General features: G+C 41.5%; 1 protein-coding gene across 1 annotated transcript in view; it reads left to right on the top strand.

Moving 5' to 3' along the window:
* Positions 1-22,396, top strand: part of nae1 (nedd8 activating enzyme E1 subunit 1) — a 73,389-nt gene that overhangs the window by 36,333 nt on the left and 14,660 nt on the right. The window contains exons 10-16 of the mRNA XM_063067242.1: positions 667-730; positions 2,752-2,843; positions 4,578-4,637; positions 6,317-6,450; positions 8,789-8,864; positions 10,638-10,677; positions 12,669-12,755. Of these exons, the coding sequence (XP_062923312.1) occupies positions 667-730; positions 2,752-2,843; positions 4,578-4,637; positions 6,317-6,450; positions 8,789-8,864; positions 10,638-10,677; positions 12,669-12,755 (553 nt within the window). The remainder of the gene's footprint in view (positions 1-666; positions 731-2,751; positions 2,844-4,577; positions 4,638-6,316; positions 6,451-8,788; positions 8,865-10,637; positions 10,678-12,668; positions 12,756-22,396) is intronic.

The raw sequence follows: 22,396 nt of genomic DNA, 5'->3' as shown, positions 1-22,396 counted from the left end.
AGAATAGAGGCAGTGTAGCACAGTGATGAGATTCAAGATTCATTGTTTTATGTCATTTCCAGTACACATGTGTAAAGGAGAACAAAATAATTGTTACTTTTGATCTGATGCTGCACAAAAAAAAACAAAAAACACGATAAGATAAAGATATATATAGGGTATACATATATATCAGAGTGGGTAGGATCCTTCATAACTATACCTACCGTTTTCTGGCACCTTTCTATGTATAACTCCTTTACAGCTGGTAGGTATGTTGGTAGATAAAGCAGCAATTTGAATGAGCTGAAAGCTGCAGTGGGTAGAACGTGGGAGCTCAGCCAGCAGTATAGAATAGTGAAATCCAGTGGTAACACTGGCATGGATGCAGGTCAGGCTAAGGAAGGGCTGGAGCTAGATAATGTTATAGAGATGAAAAAGTTAGCTACGTTACCTTTGTGACCATGCTTCAAAGATCATTGTTTATAAAACTCCAGACTTTAGGATGGCGAAAGCTGCTATGTAATGCAAACCTTTATGAAACAGCTTCAGTGTAACGCCATGGCACCACTGTGTTCTGAATGATCCTTTAATGCCGTTAAACCTGTCTGATTGGTGTTTGTAAACAGGATGAACAGTGTACAGGGGTTCTCACGCTATCCCCTTTTTTAATATACAATTCCACAGCACAACAATCAGTTGCCAAAAACTTACAAAGAAAAGGAAGCATTTCGAGAGTTAATACGACAAGGTAAGGAATGGTATCATTTTAATTTTAAATGTTGTGCCTTGTAAGAATTCATGCACGTGTATATCCCTTTTTTTTTATCCTTCTAAACCTTCCTTAGAAAAAAAATCTAATTTAAATCTATTTATCAAGTTCAAGTTTGTCATTCAACCATGCACATGAATATAGTCAAACAAAACAGTAATCCTCTGGGGCAAGGTGCAACAGAACCAACACTGACATAGAGCACATATAATTATGATAGCAGAAAAATGTGTAGTTACAAAAATTATATATATATATGTAATATGTATAAAATAATAATATAGCTCAAGTCCCTGAGTGTCATGGCCTGTAGGTTGATGGTGTATGTACATCAAAACAGAGTGAAACGAATCATTTTTGTTTTAACAACCAATGCAACCAAGGATGTGCCACACATTCTGGTGTCAGCATAGCACGCCCACTATGGTCAAAAGAACACAAAAACAACAAAATGTCAGTGGAACAAGACCTGCTCCTCTCTCCCACTCCCACCCACCCACCTACAGGCATACACAGTATTGACAGCAAGTATCAATTGAACCAGCAGCCTCTGGTTTATGTGTGAACTGCCCATATAATGACATTTTGTGCAATGTATATGACCAGTTCACTCATAGAGGAACTGGCTGGAGAAAACTGTCCTGGGTGGGTGCTGCGTTATTGTAAATATCCCTACAAGATCAGAGAACAGAACCACTGTCTCTGCTGAATCTGATAACAATGTGACGTATTGGAAGTTGAAAATTTTATAGGTCAGTTCTGCTTTATAAGATAAAAGTGCTGATGGCTCTAACACTGCTGATGGCCTGGCACTGAATGGCAGGGGATGTTTGAGAGCTCTATGACCTGCTCTTTTAAACATGGACACTACAGTACAGGCCCTTAGGCCCACGATGTTGTGTTGAGCCTTTAACCTAGTCTACAATTAATCTAACCCTTCCCTCCCACATAGCCCTCCATTTTTCAATCATGAGAGTTTCTTAAATTTCCCTAATGTATCTGTTCTATCACCACCCTTGGTAGGGCACTGCATACACAAGCACTCTCTGTGGAAAGAATTATTTAATTCTGACATTCCTCCAATAATTTCCTCCACTCACCTTAAAATTATGTCTCCTTCTATTAGCCATTTCCACCCTGGTAAAAAAAAACTTCTGACTGTTCACTCAATCTATGCCTGTTAACATCTTGAACACCTCAATTGTCCCCGCTCATCCTCCTCCGCTCTCAGAAGGAGACTTTTTTTAAAAAGGGGGGATAAAAGAGCCAATTGTTTATGGTATTATAGATGACGCAGAAGATCACAGTTCAAAGTTCAGTTTTTTTAGCAACATATACATCCTAAAGTATATACAATCTTTTGATTCATCTCCTTGGAAACATTTGTATACAGTACTTTTGTAAGATGTATTGAATTTGGATGCAATAATTACTTTCAATACAACAGGACAAATAATTATAAAGTACGTTTGTAAAATGTTACAACAGAGTGGAAAGCCAGGTGGTAGAGACACAGTGGGTCAAATGTATTCTGGTGTTGTTTGAATGATTCTGTGATTTTTTTTAAAACTGAAAATGTTGCTTATTTTCATGATAAGTACCAGCTCCCTTGCAGGACACTATTACAGCTTGGGGCATTGGAGGAGTCTCTATGTTCTCCCATGGAATGCATAGGTTTTGTCCGGTTGCTCCAGTTTCCTCTCACAATCCAAACTTGTACTGGTTAGTAGGTTAATTGGTCATTGTAATTTGTCCCAAAGTTAGGTTAGTGTGAATCAGGGGTTGCTGAATGGTGTGTCTTGATGGGCTGGAAGGGCCTATTCTGTTCTATATATCTAAATAAAATAAAATATGTACTGTTCTGTGATTCGGTGAAAATATTTTGTTAAGACTGAATTGTTAAATTTTCTTTTCAAGAATGATGTTATTTAGTTACTGCTATTCAGTTGGTGTCATTCTGACCATTCACAATCACTTCTTTCTCTTCCAATCTAATTCAGGGTTGTTGAAAAATGATGAAGGAACCCCAGTAGATGAAGAGAACTTTGATGAAGCCATCAAAAATGTCAACACTGCCTTGAATCCTACCAAGGTAGAACTGCTAATGTACATTACATTGCTTGTTGCCTTCGGATATGTGACTTACACCCTGGAGTGTAGGAGAATAAGGGGAGATTTGATAGAGGTATGCATAATTATGAGGGGTATAGATTGGCAAGCAGGCTTTTTCCACTGAGATTGAATGAGACTAGAACTAGAGGTCATAAATTAAAATGAAAGGTGAAATGTTTAAGGGGAACCTGAGGGAGAACTTCTTCACTCAGAGGGTGGTGTGAGTGTGAAACAAGTTGCCAGCAGAAGTGGTGGATGTGGGTTTGATTTCACCATTAAAGAGAAATTTGGCTAAGTACATGGATGGGAGATGTATGGAGGGCTATCGTCTGGGTGAGGGTTGATGGAACTAGGCAGAATAACAGTTCGGCATGGACTAGATGGGTAGAAGGGCCTGGTGCTTTGCTGTAGGTCTCTATGTTGCCAGGTGATGTCTGAAGGATGTCTTGAGCTAGTGGAGACAAATAATATCTGGTTGAGTTGGGTGTTGGAGTAGGTAAATTCACCTGATTGTTGACGTTCAGGCATCCAAAAACCCTCCCCTAATCACTCCACATTGTGTGGTTATCAGGAAGGGTACAAGCTGGACAATGATTATTCCTCTCTTTGCATGGTAAGCTTGGATGAGCAAAGCATTCTGTACCAATTTATCTTGTCAGCCCCATGTAATTTGAGATTAAAAGGGATTTTGAGTCATTGTTTCAATGGCCCAAAATATAGGGCCTGTACTGTGCTGTAATGTTCTATGGTAGGTTGGATTTAAGTGGAAGACACAGAATTAAGATAGTTGGCAAAAGAATTAGAGAGGAAATGAGGAATTTATGTACACAGCGACTTGTTAAAATTTAGAATGATCTTAATTAAAAGGGAGGTGGGTGCAGACTCAATAGTAAAGTTCAAATAAGGAAGGGAGGGAGGGAACGTCGACTCAGACCATGAGAGGCCTGCGTCGGGCATTTTCATGCCTTACAAGGCGCAGATTGGAAGTCTGTGGGGTGCCACTCCTCGCACAGAAAAGTTCAAATAAGAATTGAATAAATACTTGTAAATGGAACAATTTGCTAGATTCTGATGAAAGAACAAGGACGTGGGAGAAATTGTAAATCAGTTCATTCTAGTTAGCCCCACCCTCCCACACACCCACATCTATTGAGTCACTGCACTGCAGACACTTCAACCAGTTTCTGTAATGCCATTTACATTGTAAATGCATGCTGGTATTAATGTATTTATGCACATTTTATTCCATATCCATACTTTAACTTCTAACTTTATTTTTATAAAACTCATTATCAATATAAATGTTGAACGTTGGTTTTTGTTGCATGTCGCACCCTGACCAATGCACCACAGCAAATTCCTTATACATGTACATGTGTATGGCAAATAAAATTGATTTGAGCTACTATATTGTGGCTGTTGTTGGCTATTTGCTCTCACAATGCAAAATCCAACAGCTCCTTGTGATCTCTGAAGGGCCTGTTTCTGTGCTCTAATTCTCTATGACTTGTTGATATGCATTGTCACACAAACTGAGGTACAATTTTAAAAAAACACTTTGTTTTGGATACCATCCATCCAAAGTTGAAAAGCAGTTACTGTAGCCCACATAGCCACCTGTGCTGAGTGAATAATACTGTAGTTGATATTGTAACTGAAGGGGGGACTTTGGTTTCTGTGATAGTCACTGTCCTTTGCTTTTGTACTTTTGTAGGTTCCAAGTAACGTTCAGGAACTGTTCGAGGATCAGAGATGCGCTAACATCAACACACAGGTTGCAACAAAGCATAAGTTCAAAGTTCAAAGTAAATTTTATCATCAAAGTACATATAACTACCCTGAGATTTGTTTTCTTGTGGCCATTCATAGTACATTGAAAGAAACACAATATAATCAATAAAAAATCTGCACATGACAGAGACAGAAGAGCAACTAATGTAAAAAAAGACGACAAACTGTGCAAGTTCAAAAAGAAAATAATGATAATAAATAACTATTGAGAACACAAGTTGTAGAGTACTTGAAAGTGAGTCCTTAGGTTGTGGAATCAGCTCAGTGTTGGGGTGAGTGAAATTATTTCCTTGGTTCAAGAGCCCAATGATTGAGGGGTAATAACTGTTCCTGAACCTGTTGGTGTGGGTCCTAAGGCTTCTGTATTTCCTTCTTGCAACACACATCAAAGTTGCTGATGAACGCAGCAGGCCAGGCAGCATCTCTAGGAAGAGGTACAGTCGACATTTCAGGCCGAGACCCTTCGTCAGGACTAACTGAAAGAAGAGCTAGTAAGAGATTTGAAAGCTTACTAGCTCTTCTTTCAGTTAGTCCTGACGAAGGGTCTCGGCCTGAGACGTCGACTGTACCTCTTCCTAGAGATGCTGCCTGGCCTGCTGCGTTCATCAGTAACTTTGATGTGTGTTGCTTGTATTTCCAGCATCTGCAGAATTCCTCATGTTTGTGTATTTCCTTCTTGGTGGCAGCAGCAAGAAGCCTTGTAAACAAAGTTTGAACTGAGGGAAACACTGCCATTAATGACAGTTTCTTTTTCCCAACAGAGTAAATTATCATTCAGCCTTGTTCTTCCCAACTCTCCCTATGCCCCTTCCAAAAGAAGGGTTTATTGATGTGTGGAATTTGGGATCCATCAATTAATGTCACAGAGTGCATTCTTTAGAGTTGGATAAACTCACCAGGATTTCATTTTTCCATTCGATTGAGGTGTATAAGATGATAAGAGGTGTTGATTGAGTGGACAGCCAGAGACTTTTTCCTAGGGCAGAATTGGCTTAATTTTAAAGTGATTGAAGGAAAATATAGGAGGGGATTTCAGGGGTAGGTTTTCTTACGCGGAGGGGTGGATGTGTGGAATGTGCTGCGAGGGATGGTGGTAGAGGCAGATACAGTAGGAACATTTAAGAGACTCTTTAGGCACATGGATGATAGAAAAATGAAGGGTTATGTAGGAGGGAGGGGTTAGATTGATGTAGGAGTAGATTAAAGGGTCGGCACAACATTGTGGGCCATAGGACCTCTACTGTGCTGTACTGTTCTATGTTTTATGATTATTCCCCCACCCACCCTCAATTAATTGCCCTTTTCTTCTGAAGTTAGTGATTTGTTCATGCTTGTAAGCCCATGTACCAAGTTCATTGTGAGGGCAATTCATAGTCAGGGCCAAATCTGAGCTTCTTTCTGAAAACACAAGAACTTGCAATTATTCCCCTGCCGAAGAATAATAAAAGCATCCAAAATGTTTTTTTCCTTCATGCTAAAGGATATGGTGCATTAAAAAATGTAATATGAGTATCAACAAGAAATTGTGGAAAAAGGAATTTATTTAAATTTGTCACATGTATTAGGAAATCATTATTCTTTGTGTGTGGCGATGCATGGTGTCTGCACCGTTGATTGTTTCAGTGTCCTCTTACACTATTCTTTAAATGCTGTCGTTCATAGAGTTCTCCATTTTGGATCTTAACACGAGCAGTGAAACAGTTTGTGGAAAAGGAGGGACTGGGGAATCTACCTGTACGTGGCACCGTCCCAGACATGATAGCAGACTCCACCCGGTTCATTCGGCTACAGAACATGTATGTAACACAATTGATTTCAGAGTTTTCCTCAGTTTGCTGTAAGTTAGTGCTTTTGTTGTTTTTCCCCCATGGCCATTGTGACCTGAATGCAGATATCATGTATCTTTGTACTCTTTTGTGTTATACATTATTCACAATCAGAATCAGGTTTATTATCATTGATATATGTCTTGAAATTTGTTGTTTCGTGGCTGCAGTACAGTGCCATATATGATTTTAAAAATCACTAAGTTACCATAAGAAATATAATTGTGTAATGGTTAGCATGATGTTATTACAGCTTGGAGCGGTTAAAGTTCAATCCCAACATCAGCTGTAAGGAGTCTCCCCGTGGAATGCATGGCTTTTCTCCAGGTGCTTCGGTTTCCTCCATCACTTTCAGCCTGTGATCCTGAGCCGTAAACACTGCAGACAGCACAAACATCTATTTATCTACTCTGTGATGCTCATAAAATACAGCTCAATTTGATCACCCTTCAGTCTTCTAAACACCGGGGTCTTTAGACCCATTAAACTTTTCCATGCATGGTGAAATCAATCTGGTGATTATTTCAGATTCAGATTTATTTCTGACATGTACATCGAAACATACAGTGAAATGTGTCTTTTGCGTTAATAATCAACACACCCAGGGATGTGCTGGGAGCAGCCCGCAAGTGTCACCACATATTTCAGCACCAACGTAGCGTAGCAGTTAGTGTGTCGTTATTATGGGAGTTGGAGTTCAGAGCTTAATTTCAATGTAATCTGTAAGGAGTCTGTAAGTCCTCATTGTTTAATGTGTGTGTTTCCTCTGGGTGCTCCAGTTTCCTCCCACAGTCCAAAGACTTATCAATTAGTAGGTTCATTGTCATTGTAAAGTGTCCTGTGATTGGGCTAGGGTTAAATCAGGGGAATGCTGGGTGGCGTGGCTCGAAGGGTGCTGTATCCCAATAAGTAAATAAATAAAAATTAGCATGCCTACAGTGTTCAACACAACACAGAGCACAAGCAATAACAACAACAACGGAACAAATGCAAAACAAGCCCTTTCCTGCCCTTCCACACATCCACTCCCTCGTGCACACAGGCCTCTAACCCCAGGACAGACCACTTACGGGTCTCCCGTCCTTGGCCCCGGACTCTCAAACTCGCATTTGTTGACCAACACCTATTATCCTCCCTATGTAGGGAGCTCAGATCTTTCCACATTTTTCTAGGTGTTGACCCATCAGCTTACTTGAGGGCTGTCAGCACTGACAGAATCCTGCTTGCTTTGAACTGCAACACATTATTTTCAGTCAGAATCACAGACCTGTTGATGCTTGTGTCTTAAATTCAGAATCAGGTCTAATATCACTGGCATATGACGTGAAATTTGCTTTTTGTGGCAGCACTACAGTGCAATACATAATAAAACTGTAAATTACAATTAAGAAATATGTACTGTAGTGTGCAAGAATCTTATGCAGATATATAGCTTTTGCACAGTACTGTATTTGTTAACATGGAGTGGAGAGCAAGCTTGTAAATCTGGTGGGAACAAAAGATGTTGGGAATGGTGAGGATGGAGCGCCAGGGGAGTGGTGTGGGACAGGTGTCAGAGAAGGAGTGCCAGGGGCAGGGGGTGGTGCAGGTGCAGACATACATAGTTCTGGGACACCAGGGAAGGTCATTTGATTCTAAACAATTAGTTTATTGATCATTCCAGAATGTCTCTCTAGTGCTTCCCACTCTCTCCCCTCTCCCTTCCCCTTTTTCCAACCATGATTCCCCTCTCCCTGCCGCATTCCCACTCTCAGGCCACAATAGAGACCCATACCAGAATCAGGTTTATCATCACTCACATATGTTATGAAACTTGTGGCAGTGGTACACTGCAGTGCGTAAAATTGTATAGACAGTATTGTGCAAAAGGCTTAGGCACCCTAGCTGTATACATGTGCCTAAGACTTTTGCACTATAAATATGTAGTGCACAAGAAGAGCGAAAAAAAAAAAAAGTGAGGTGGTGTTCATTGTCCATTCAATAATCTGATAGGAGTGGGGAAGGAGCTGTTCCTAAAACATTGAGTGTGTGTCTTCAGGCTTCTGCACCCGCTCCTTGATGGTGAGAATGAGAGATGGCACATCTTGGGTGATGGGGGATCATTAATGATGGATGCCACCTTTTTGTCCGCGGTATCGCCTTTTGAAGATGTCATCGATGGTGGGGAGGCTAGTGCCCAAGATGGAGCCGGCTGAGTTTACAACCCTCGGCAGCTTTTTTCTTTTGTTCACTTTTTTCATTCTTTCTTATGTTGTTTAGTTTTATATAATGCATGGTTCTTACTCAGTTCCTTTTGCTTCTGCCTTAGATACCGTGAGAAAGCAAAAGAAGATGCTGCTATTATAAGTGACTATGTTACTGAAATATTGGGATCAGTCGGGAGGGTAGGTAACATTCTGCATCATTTCTCTTGTTCTGACAAGCTATGGTCTTTTATCCATCCTGTTTTTCTTCTATTTGCCTTCTTCCTTCCCTGCAAGCAGTGAGTGTTACTTTTACAAACAAGAGAAAATCTGGAAATGCTGAAATCCAAGCGACACACAGAAATGCTGGAGGAACTCAGCAGGCCAGACAATATCTATGGGGAAAAAGTATAGTTGGCATTTTGGGCCAAGACCCTTTGGCGGGACACTTAACTTTACGTCACATTGTGACAGGTTGCCTCATAGTCAACGTGTGGAATATGGCCAATTATGCACTTTAAATCAACATAATTGTCGGGTTGGGAAGCATCAAACCTCTTTGTTAACTCATTGCTTCATCTGCATTGTCCTGTCACCAATCAAAATTATACCTGTATTTTCTTCAGTCTCAAGTCTCTTGTTTTCAAGAAGCTCCTTGACAGCAGATACAGTTGCTCACTTCCCACTGGTCATCTCTCGTGTTGGTGTCTTGTCATTCCGTACTGAGCCAGTCAAATGAGAACATTGTTTAAATCTCTGTCAGTAATCATAGAGTTCAGGCAGATGGGGTTCATCAGCTGTGATTGGCAGTTCACCGAGGGGGAGGAAAACTTATCTCAAACTCCTGCTGCCTTACCCACTCAAGGGGAAAGCTTCAGGAGTAAACCCCAAGGAAAAATCTGGAGTGGAGTCCCTAAAGCAATCCTTAGGTTGAGTTCAATACTAACTGGCAATTCCTGCGAAGCCACTGGTGCCAAACTGTATCAGTCTCTCCTGTTCCTTTGAATTCATCAGCTGTGTACAAACGAGGAGCCTGCTGCAAGGGTAACAGCATGCTGTCCAAATCGTACTGCCTTGGCTTGCCTACGAAAGCATGGTTGACCCTGACCAACGAAGAGCCACCAAATCACAGAGTTCACTTTGCCATCAGATCTGTTATTTGGCAGAGCTGTTCTATTAATTCTTTCCTTATGTTGTGTCTCCATATCCTTATATTTTTCTTTTCTTTTAAGTATTTGTTCCTCTTAAGTAATTCCCTATTGAAAGTTTCTGCTACCACTCCAATTAAAGCATGTCTGATCAGACTAACTCGTTCTTCTCATCTCTCCTGGCTTGAGTTGGCATCCTCTGACTCCCCTTGTCCGAGGAAACTATTTCTCCTTAATTACTGTATCAAAAATACAAGGAAGCTTAATTTTAACATGAGTGGAAGAAAGTATAGTAAGGATTTCAGAGTGAGATTCTTAGATAGACACATGCATGAAATAAAAATTGAGGACTATGTGGGAGGCAAGTGTTAGTGTTGGAGTAGACTAACAAGTTGGTATAACATCCCAAAGGGCCTGTATTGTTCTATATTCTAAAATATTTAATAATTTTGAATAGATTTATTAAAGTTCCTTTTGCTTGTCTTTGCTCTGGGGAGATTGAGTTCAGTTCTCAGCATCACTGAAGAACCCAAACCCTGTGAACAGAAAGGAGAAATTCTTTGATTGTAATAAATATTTATTGAGAAGCATATCTTGTCAGATTTTAACCCTCTATTATATATGTTGCAAGCTGAATGGGTTTCTTTTGGTTGCACTGAGCTGTCAATTAAAGCAGATGTCTTCAGTTGAGAGTGGAGGGACGGGACATTCCGCTGCCTGTGAATCTGAGGCATGGGTCTCCTTTTGCTGTGTTTAGTTACAGTTTCCTCTTTTGAACTGTGTTGCTACTTAACACTATTATATGTTTCTTGTGTTTCTCCCTCAGCCTCCTGAGACCATCTCTGAAAAAGACATTTGGCTTTTCTGTAAGTCTTATTTTATTTATGAGCATGGATATTCACTGGCAAGGCCAGGAGTAACCTTGGTGATACATGTCACAAGTGTTGTATCATTTTGTGTACATTGAAATCTAAGCCATTAAGTTGTCCATTAAGGTTTGGTACTGTACTTAGACCAAGCTGGATCAGAGCTTCCTTGTGCTGGGTTTCAGCATTGGTCCTGTTGTGATCAGCAGTTTGGAATGTAGGTACAATTCTCAATGAAGCAGTGAGCCTCCTTAATAGATTTTACCTTCAATTTAAGGTTAGTTATTAGTGCAGTTAAAATGTAAAATGGGTGTGGCAGCTCAATGTTATGTTAATCCATTTCACATTTCATGGGACTTTGAATTTGTGTTGTTCGGAAAATTAGAAAATAAAATTAACTTTAAACCATCGTTTCTTTGAAAAAATGGAAATTTAAGAAAGGAATCCTGCTTGATTCAACCCTGCCTCAGATGATAGAGCCCTTGAAATATCCCTGCCCTTAATGCCTGAGCCCACTGAACCAGAAATGTCCATTGGCATCTTAACAGGCCACAAAGGTACCAACAATAATAACAGACGTGCCAATCATTCTGGAAAATGAATAGGGAAAACCTGTTCTAGATTTATAATTTTTATTTTACTTAGGGATGCAGCATGGTAACAGGCCCTTCTGGGCCACCATGCTTCTTGTGTCAACATATAACATAGCATGCCCACAACTTATCAACCCGTATGCCTTAGGAATGTGGGAGGAAACCGGAGCACCCAGAGGAAATCTACGCATTTATTATTTAAGTATGTATACAGAGTACAACTCTGATATTTGTCCTCCCATAGGCAGGCACCAAACAAAGAAACACCATGGAACCCCTTCAAGAAAACATCAAGCACTCAACACACGAAAAAAGAACACATTGCACAAATGGCAAAGAGCAAGTAGACAACGTGTAGAATATCAACCATCAAACCACAGGGAGAACATACAAGCTCCTCATATGGACAGTGGCGGGAATTGAACTCAGATTGCCGCACTGTGAAGCGTTATGCTAACCCCTGTGCTACTTTGTGACCCATATTAGGCCATGTGATTTGAGGTCTGGTTAGAGGGGTGGGTGTAAAGTAATTTGTAGGAACGGAGGAGCCCATTGAATCGTGTGGCATGGGCACAGGCCCTTTGGCCCAACTGGTCCATGCTGAACACAGCATCATCCCTGCCCTGCCCAGTGGCCTGTATTTGGCCCATAACCCTCCAAGCTCTTCAAGTCCATGTATCTGTCCACGTGTTTTTTAAATGTTGTAATTGTACCCATCTCTACCATTTCCTTTGGTAGCTCATTCCAAGCACTCTCAACCCTCTGTGCAAACAAGATATCTCTTTTGAGAGGTCCTTGAACCTCTTCCACCAATGGATTACATAATTTATTAAAGTTGGAAGGAGCTGGAAAGGTTAGGGACTGTACTTAGACCAAGCTGGATGAGAGCACCTTTGTGCTGGATCTCACCGTTCGCGTTGTTGTGATCAGCAGTTTGGAATGTAGGTACAGTTCTCGATGAAGCAGTGAGCTGCTGTGGCAGACAGTTTGGGTATCCCAGCATTTCCTCCTTAGTAGATTTTACCCCCAATTTGAGATTAGCTTTATTTATCACATGTACATCAAAACACACTGAAAGGTGTCATTTGCGTCAATGACAAACACAATCCGAGGATAAGCTGGGGGCAGCCTGTAAGTGTCGCCGTGCCTGTGGCATCAACATAGCTTGCTCGCAGTTTACTCACCTATGGAAGAAAACCAGAGGAAACCCACGCGATCACAGGGAGAACATACAAATTCTTTACAGACAGTGGCAGGAAATGTACCAGGGTAACTGGCGCTATAGTGTTACACAAACCACTACACAAGCCCCAAATTTGTTACGATTTGGACATTGAAGATAATGCTCGCATTGTTTTTTGATGTTTTTGCACCTAATCACACTGTCTCAAACCCCAGGCAGAAACGCTGCTTTTCTACGACTTGTATGCTGCCGATCACTGGCAGAAGAGTTCAATCCAGAGACTACTGACAAGGACCAAATAGGTGAGTGTCTTCAATTTGCAGTCTTAAAGAGGGCATTTTTGTTGCAAATGATTGTAACGCTTCCCTTGCAGAATAGGTTAGGCTGGTGAAGATCATGCTCAAACCATGCTCATAAAATAAACAACAGTACAGCAGTATATACACATACACTCAGGGTTATCTTTAGCCCCCTGTGGTTGTAAGTGTTTGGGGATTCACACATCAGCATCTGATGTCAATGTTCTGCTGACGTTCACCGAGAGTTTCCTAATCTGATCTCTTGCTTCTACTCATCATTTCAGAACATCTTTATGAGGCTGTTGCTAGGTCTAGATGGTCTTGAGTTATAGGGAGAGGTTGGCCAGGCTCGGTCTTTATTCTTTGGAACAGAGGAGAATCAGGAGTGACCTTTTTTCAGCAATGTTTAAAGTTGTGAAGGGCATAGATAAGCTAGAAGATAAGTCTTTTCCCCAGGGTAGGGGAGTCAAAAATATGGGGATATAGGTTAATGGTGATGGGGGACCTGAGGGACACAGAGGGTGGTGAGTATATGGAACAAGCTGCCAGAGGAAGTGGTTGAGGCAAGTACAATGATATCATTTCAGAAATACAGATAGAAATGTGTGGGTGGGGCTTCTAGGGATACAAGACCATAAGCAATAGAAGCAGGAGTAGGCTATCCGGTCTGCCGAGCTGCTTCACCATTCAATAAGATCGTGGTTGATCTGACCATGGACTCATCTCCACCTACCTGCCTTTTCCCCATAACCCTTAATTCTCCTACTATGTAAAAATCTATCCAACCTTCTCTTAAATATATTTACTGAGGTAGCCACCACAGTTTCACTGGGCAGAGAATTTCACAGATTCGCCACTCTCTGAGAAAAGCAATTCTTCCTCATCTCCATCGTAAATTTAGTTCCCTGAATCTTGAGGCTATGTCCCATAATTCTAGTCTCACCTACCAGTGGGAACAACTTTCCTGTCTCTATCTTATCTATCCCTTTCATAATTTTATATGTTTCTATAAGATCTCCTCTCATCTTTCTGAATTCCAGTGAGTACAGTCCCAGGTGACTCAATCTCTGCTCATAGTCTAACCCCCTCATCTCTGGTATCAACCTGGTGAACCTTCCTCTGCACTGCCTCCAAAGCCAGTATATCCTTTTTGCCTACATCCTTTTTTGAACAGTGGCATAACATTTGCTACCTTCCAATCTGCTGGGACCTCCCAGAGTCCAGAGAATTTTGGTAAATTATCACTAAAGCCTCGACTATAACCTCTGCCATTTCTTTCAGTACGCTGGGATGCATACCATCAAGACTAGGGGATTTGTCTATCTTTAGGCCCACAAGTTTGCTCAGCACTACCTCTTTAATGATAGCTATTGTATCGAGGTCCTCACCTCCCATTGCTCTCTTTGGCATTTCAGACATGTCCTTCACCGCGAAGACAGTCACAAAATAGTCATTCAAACCTCGGCCATTTCCTCATTACGCAATATCAATTCCCCCTTCTCATGCAACAAGGGACCTATGTTCATTTTAGCCACCTTTTTCTGCTTTAGATAATTTTTAAAACTTTTGCTATCCATTTTTATATTTTGTGTTAGTTTATTTTCAAAATCGATCTTCCTTTTTTTTTATTGCTCACTTAGTGGTTCTTTGTTTTTTTTTGATGTTTTACCAATCTTCCAGTTTCCCACCACTCTTGGCGACATTGTACGCACGAACTATTGATTTGATGCCTTCCTTTACTCTCCTTGCTCTTAAACCATAAGACTTAGGAGCAGAATTAGGCCATTTGGCCCATCGAGTCTGCTCCACCATTCAATCATGGCTGATCCTTTTTTGTCCCCTCCTGAACCCCATCCCTTGGCCTTCTCCCCGTAACCTTTGATGCTATGTCCAATCAAGAGCCTATCAATCTCTGCCTTAAATACACTCAGTGACCTGACCTCCACAGCTGTACATGGTAACAAATTCCACAAATTCACCACCCTCTGGCTAAAGAAATTTCTCTGCGTCTCTGTTTTAAATGGACATCCCTCTAACCTGAGGCTGTGCCCTCTTGTAGAATTCTACACCATCCTTTCCACATATACTCTTTCTAGGCCTTTTAACATTTGAAAGGTTTCAATGAGATCCCTCCACATCCTTGTAAATTCCAGTGAGTACAGACTCAGAGCAATTAAACGTTCCTCGTATGATAACCTTTTCATTTCTGGAATGATCCTTGTGAACCTCCTCTGGATCCTCCTCTAATGCCAGCACATATTTTCTTAGATGAGGAGCCCAAAACTGTTCACAATACTCAAGGTGTGGCCTCACCAATGCCTTACAAAGCCTCAGCATCACATCCCTACTCTTGTATTCAAGACCTCTTGAAATGATTGCTAACATTGCATTTGCCTTCCTCACCACCAAATCAACCTGCAAGTTAACCTTTAGGGTGTCCTGCACAAGGACTGCCAAGTCCCTTTGCATCTCAGAGTTTTGGATTTGCTCCCTATGTAGAAAGTACTCTGTACCTTTATTTCATTTGTCACTTTCTTGCCCATTCTCCTAATCTGTCTTAAGTCCTTCTGCCGTCTACCTGTTTCCTCAAAACTACCTGCCCTCCACCATTCTTCATACCATCTGCAAACCTGGCAACAAAGCCATCCATTCCATCATCTAAATCACTGATACAGAGCATAAAAAGAAATAGTCCCAACAGTGACTGCTGTGAAACACCACTAGTCACTGGCAGCCAACCAGAAAAATGTCCTTTTATTCCATAAGACCATAAGATATAGGAGCAGAAGTAGGCCATTCGGCCCATCACGTCTGCTCCACCATTCAATCATGGGCTGATCCAATTCTTCCAGTCATCCCCACTCCCCTGCCTTCACCCCATACCCTTTGATGCCCTGGCTAATCAAGAACCTATCTATCTCTGCCTTAAATACACCCAATGACTTGGTCTCCACTGCCGCTTGTGGTCACAAATTCCACAGATTTCCCACCCTCTGTCTAAAGTAATTTCTCCACATCTCAGTTCTAAATGGAGGTCCTTCAATTCTGAAGTCGTGCCCCCTTGTCCTACAATCCCCTACCATGGGAAATAACTTTGCTATATCTAATTCGTTCAGGCCTTTTAACTTTCGGAATGTTTTTATGAGATCCCCCATCCTTCTCCTGATCTCCAGGGAATACAGTCTAAGAACTCGAGAGCTGCCGGATGTTCCTCATATGGTAACCCTTTCATTCCTGGAATCAGTCTTGTGAATCTTCTCTGAACCCTCTCCAATGTCAATATCCTTTCCAAAATAAGGAGCCCAAAACTGCACACAATACTCCAAGTGTGGTCTCATGAGTGCCTTATAGAGCCTCAACATCACAACCCTGCTCTTATATTCTGTACCTCCAGAAATGAATGCCAACATTGCATTCACCTTTTTCACAACCGACTCAACCTCGAGGTTAACCTTTGGAGTCCTTGTGCAGGATACCCTAAAGTTCCTTTGCATCTCTGCATTTTGAATTCTCTCCCCATCTGAATAATAGTCTGCCCATTTATTTCTTCCACCAAAGTGCATGATCATACAAGTTCCAACATTTTATTTCATTTGCCACATCTTTGCCCATTCCCCTAAACTATCTAAGTCTCTCTGCAGGCTCTCTGTTCCCTCAACACTACCCGCTCCTCCACCTATCTTTGTATCATCGGCAAATTTAGCCACAAATCCATTAATCCCATAGCCTAAATCATTGACGTACATTGTAAAAAGCCTCGGTCCCAACTCTGACCCATGTGGAACTCCACTGGTAACCGGCAGCCAGCCAAAATAGGATCCCTTTATTCCCACTCTCTGTTTTCTGCTGACCAGCCAATGCTCCACCCACGCTAGTAACTCCCCTGTAATTCCATGGGCTCTTATCTTGCTGAGCAGCCTCATGTGTCATTTGTCAGCCATGGTAGTGTCCTTTCTTTCCTTTGAAAATTGCTTTCTTATTTGGAATATATCTGTCTTGCACTTCCCTCGTTTTTCGCAGATACTCCAGCCATTGCTGCCCTGCTGTCCTTCTTGCAAATGTCCCTTTCCAGCCAACTTCGGCCAGTTCCCCTCTCACATCATTGTAATTTCCTTTATTCTACTGAAATATCGACACATTGGCTTTTATTTTTTTCCCTCTCAAATTTCAAAGTGAACTCAATCATATTGTGATCACTGTTCCCTAAGGGTTCCTTAACATTAAGCTCTCTTATCACCTCCAGATCATTGCACAACACTCAATCTGGCACAGCTGATCCCCAAGTGGGCTCGACAACAAGCTGTTCTAAAAAGCCATCCCTTAGATATTCTACAGATTCTCTCTGTTGAGGTTTAGTACTGACCTGGATTTCCCAATCCACTTTCATGTTAAAATCCCCAACAATTATCAATGACATTGCCTTTCTGACACACCTTTTCCAACTCCTGCCGTAAATTGTAATCCATAGCCCTGCTGCTGTTTGGAGGCCTGTATACAACTACTATTAGGGTCCTTTTACCCTTGCCATTTCTTAACTCAACCCTTAGAGACTACACCTTCCAATCCAATGTCATCTCTTTCTAATGATTTAGTAATATTTCTTATATACAGAGCCACACTACCCGCTCTGCCTACTAACCTATCTTTCTGATACACCGTATATCCTTGGACGTTCAGCTTCCAATGACAGCCAGCCTTTAGCCAAGTTTCAGAGATGGCCACAACGTCATATTTGCCAAACTGTAGCTGAATTTCAAGATTGTCCATTTTATCCCTTATGCTGTGTGCATTCAAATATTCCTACTCTCTGCCTCCTACCAATCAGCCAATGCTCTAACCATATTAGTGGCTTTCTTGTAATACCATGGGTTCTTAACTTGGTAAGCATCCTCATGTGTGGCACCTTGTCAGAGGCCTTCTGAAAGTCCAAATATACGACATCCTCTATATCCCCTTTATCTAACCTACTTGTCATCTCAAAGAATTTCAACAGATTTGTCAGGCAAGATTTTCCCTTCAGGAAACCATGCTGACTTTGACCTATCTTGTCCTGTGTCACCAAGTACTCCATAACCTCATCCTTAAGAATTGACTCCACCATCTTCCCACCCACTGAGCTCAGGCTAACTGGTCTATAATTTCCTTTCTGCGGCCTTCCTCCTTTTTTAAAGAGTGGAGTGACATTTGCAATTTTCCATTCCTCTGGAACCATGTCAGAGTCCAATGATTTTTGAAAAGTCATTGCTAATGCCCCCCCAATCTTTCAGAACCCTAGGGTGCTGTTCGTCTGATCTGGGTGACTTATGTACCCTTAGGTCTTTCAGCTTTTTGAGCACCTTCTCCCTTTTAACAGTAACTGCACCCACTTCTCTTCCTGGTGTCTTCTACAGTGAAGACTGATGCAAAATACTCATTTAGTTCGTCTGCCATCTCCGTGTCCCCCGTTATTATTTCTCCAGCCTCGTTTTTTAGTGGTCCTATATCCACTATCATCTCTCTTTTAATTTTACATACTCGAAAAAACTTTTATTATCCACTTTGATATTGTTTTCTAGCTTGCTTTCATATTTCATCTTTTCCCTTCTAATAATTCTTACTTGCTTTGTGTAGGTTTTTAAAAGCTTCCCAATCTTCTATCTTACTGCTAATTTTTGCTTTGTAGTATGCTCTTTTTTTTATTTTTTTATTACTTTTGACTTCCCTTGTTAACCATGATTGTATTCTTTTACCATTTGAGTATTTCTTTATTTTTGAAGTATATCTATCCAGCACCATCCCCATTTTTCCCAGAAACTCGCCGTTGCTACTCTGCTGTCATCTCTGCCAGCGTCTCCTTCCAATTTACTTTGGCCAACTCCTCTCTCATACCACTGTAATTTCCTTTACTCCACTGAAATACTGCTACGTCAGACTTTACTTTCTCCCTATCAAATTTCAAGTTGAACTCAATCATATTGTGATCATTGGCTCCTAAGAGCTCTTAGGTACTCTGATCACCTCCGGTTTATTACATAACACCCAATCCAGTATAGCTGATCCCCTAGTAGGGTCAACATCAAACTGCTCTAAAAAGCCATCTCATAGTCACTCAACAAACTCACTCTATTGAGATCAATTACCAGCCTAATTTTCCCAAACAACTTGAATGTTAAAATCTCCAATGACTATCATAACATTGCCCATTTGACATGCCTTTTCAATTTCCTGTTGTAATCTGTGGTCTACATCCCACCCTACTGTTGGGAGCCTTGTATATAACTGCCGTCAGGGTCCTTTTACCCTTGTTTTTTAACCCACAAGGATTCAACATCTTCTGATTCTATGTCACATCTTTCTACTGATTTGATGCCATTCTTTACCAACAGAGCCACACCACTCCTTCTGCCTACCTTCCTTTCCCTCTCCCTCTGATACAATGTGTAACCTTGGACATTCAGCTCCCAACTGCAACCATCCTTCAGCTATGATTCAGTGATGGCCACAACATCATACCTGACCATCTGTAATAGAGCAACAAGATCATCCCCCTTATTTCTGATACTCCATGCATTGAGATATAACACTTTTAACTGGAATATACTTTTGTAGAGCACCATGCAAAATCTATTTGAAAGTCTTCCATGGTTCCTGAACCGTCTCACCTTATAACGTGTGTTCCTAGTCTACCCTATCCAATTACTCCCTCATCCCGTTGTAGTCTCCCTTGTTAAGGCATAATACACTGGTTTTAGATCGAACTATTGCATCCTCCTTTTGTATAAGAAACTCAATCATACTGTGATTACTCTTTCCAAGATAATCCCTAACTATAAGATTGCTAATTTTACCTGTCTCATTGCACAGGACCAGATCCAAGATAGCACGTGTAAGTCCAGTAACATGCTGTTCAAGAAAGCTATCACGTATGCATTCTATGAAGTCCTCCTCAAGACTGCCTCGACCAACTTGATACAGATCATGTGCTCTTACACACATTGTGCTTTCAAAATCTTCTGACCTTTGACTCTTTGGCACTTTACTTTTCTGCACTCCACCCTTTCTTTTCTTTTTTTTTAACTTTTGCTTTTACTTTATCTTTATCCGCACTTCACTCTTTTACATTATCCATACTCTTCCAATCTATTCAACCCACCCTCCCTGCTTTGGGCTGAATGCAGGAAATTGGGTCTAGCTGGGTGGGTGCTGTGGTTGGGCTGAAGGGCCAGTATTCGTATTGAATTGTCCAATGACTGCAGAAATGAGTTTGACTCCTAGCCCCTTTGCATCCACGCCGGTCATGTGTTGTCATGAGGAGCTGGTAGTAGGTGGAATGCCTGATACGTGTTAGCACATAGAACAGTACAGCACAGTGATAATGTGCTGACTTATATAAACCTTCTCCACAATCAATCTAGAGAGGAGGACAGAGGGCTAGTCAGCAGGCTTATGTTGTCCTCAAAGGTGTCAAAGCTGTAGGTGTTTAGAGCTGCACTCCCGTGTCAACTCCTTGAAAGAGCTGTCCAATCAACCTATTCCTTTTGATATTTCCTAGGGTCAACGATATATCCAGCCTTTGTGTTATAGGGAGAAGCAGGTTACATTCCTAAACAATACTCCGTATTACAATTTTCACAAAATACAAAGCCACCTCAGCTGTGTGGTCATTAGAAACATTAATTATTGATTTATTTAGTGTTTGTTTTACATAAATGCTGTATCTCAAGTTTGGATAAGGATTTGTGAATTCTGTAAGGGTGAATTTCCTTAACTCAAACCATAATGTAGGATTTGCTTATATTTCCTTTATGTGCACAATTCTCCTTGTTGAGTACAAGATACTTTTAAACTCAGGAATATTTTCCAGATCACAAGAACTCGCTATATAATGCAAAATTCATTTGATCCCTTTCTTGTACAGTTTCTCCAGATGGTTAAGAGATGCTGGACTCACTCAGCAGGTCAGCAGTGAGTGGAGAGAGCTCCTTTCATGTTAAGGAGCCTTCGTTAGAACGGGCAGTATTGAGAAAACAATGGGACTAAAAGGAGTGGTTTGGTTTTCTGAAATGGCTCCTTTTGTTATTGTTCTATCCAATTTACATAACCAGCTGCCTTTTCCTCTGCAAATGTGGTTGTTTACCTTTGTTTCCATTTGTCCTGAAGAAGGGTCACGGCCTTCTTTATTAATTTCCATAGCCTGACCTGCTGAATTCCTCCAGCATTTTGTGTGTTTATTCCTTTTTTTGTCTTTTGTCTCCAACTGCTGGTTTTTAATCAAAAGGTAACTTTGATAATGTTGGCCTATACTCTGTTACAAACTTCCCCTTTGTCCTTTCTGCCCTCCCCTCTGTAACTTACACAGGAAACTTAGTTTCCTCACTTTTGAAGTTTATTGACTTGAAATGTTAATTTTCTGTCTCTATGGATTCTGTCAGAGCTTCCAGCAAATTTTATTTTTGGAATTCCAATTTCTGCAGTTGTTTTTTTTTCTGGTTCTATGGACAGGTGATCTCTTGATGAATTATTGTTAATATTTCTCTATCGCTAATGAGCAGCTCCTCTCATTGCTACCATCAAGAAGGAGGTACAGAAGCCTGAAGGCACACAGTCAACCATTTAGGCTTCTTCCACTCTGCTGTTCGATTTCTGAATGGACATTGAACCCATAAACACTACCTCACTACTTTTTTATTTCCTATTTTCACTATTTATTTAACTATTTCAGGTTATATATTTACTGTAATTCACATTTTTTCTCTATAATGTATGGGGTGTCAGGGAGGGGTAGCACCTCTGGTCGGGGAACATGTCACATCCCTTTCAAGGCGGTTAGTCCACCTTTGGTTTTCACCTGGCACTCAGATCTCACCTGTGGCTCCCCGTAGCTGTTTGCATGCGACAGTGGTCACACCCCGGGCAATGGCTTCGACAAGCCGGCTAAACCAGGTGACGGTAGCCGACAGGTCTTAAACCCTTGGTGAGATAGGGAGTTGTCTATCCCAGCATGTGAAGACAGACTCTGGTGGACTGAGCGGATGAGACCAGTGGAAGGTCCAATGGTCAAGAAGGTGGTCTCTGCAAGCGTCGTGGAATGCGTAGAGCACAAGACACAGAAGATGTCCTGGTCATCCACTGCGCCTAGTCCCATCTCCAGCCGTCTCGACTCTTGTCTTGCCACTGGATCCATCATCACCACCACCATCATCATCATCATCATCACCCTTACTTGGAGCCCTGTGGCGATGGGCGAGAGACGAAGCGGCAGGTGTGGATACACTGGGAGCTGTAGTTGTAGACCTGCACACAGGAGGTTCAGGTCTAATGGTCGTTTTTTGCTCACTGAAGCAGCAGTGAAACTCGGCGTCTACCTGGGCGACTGAGCAGCTTCTTTAGGAACGCACTGCTCACCTCCGTAGTATGAGGAAGGGGCTAGAAAGGGTACCCTAAACATGGCCTGCTTCATTACACCCTGGCCATTTTACCACGTCTGGCGGGGATCCCATCTTGGCGATCGAACAAACCCAACAAAACGCAAGGTGACACCGCTCACTATTGGCACTTGGAACGTGCGCATGCTATTGGACAACTCTACAGCAAACAGACCAGAGAGAAGAACAGCCTTAGTTGCTAGAGAGCTTGCAAGATACAACATTGACATTGCAGCCCAG

Source organism: Mobula hypostoma, chromosome 14 (genome assembly GCF_963921235.1).
Source record: "Mobula hypostoma chromosome 14, sMobHyp1.1, whole genome shotgun sequence".
Classification (NCBI taxonomy): Eukaryota; Metazoa; Chordata; class Chondrichthyes; order Myliobatiformes; family Myliobatidae; genus Mobula; species Mobula hypostoma.
Note: the sequence above shows the minus strand (reverse complement) of the source record. Positions and strands in the feature narration are given on the sequence as shown.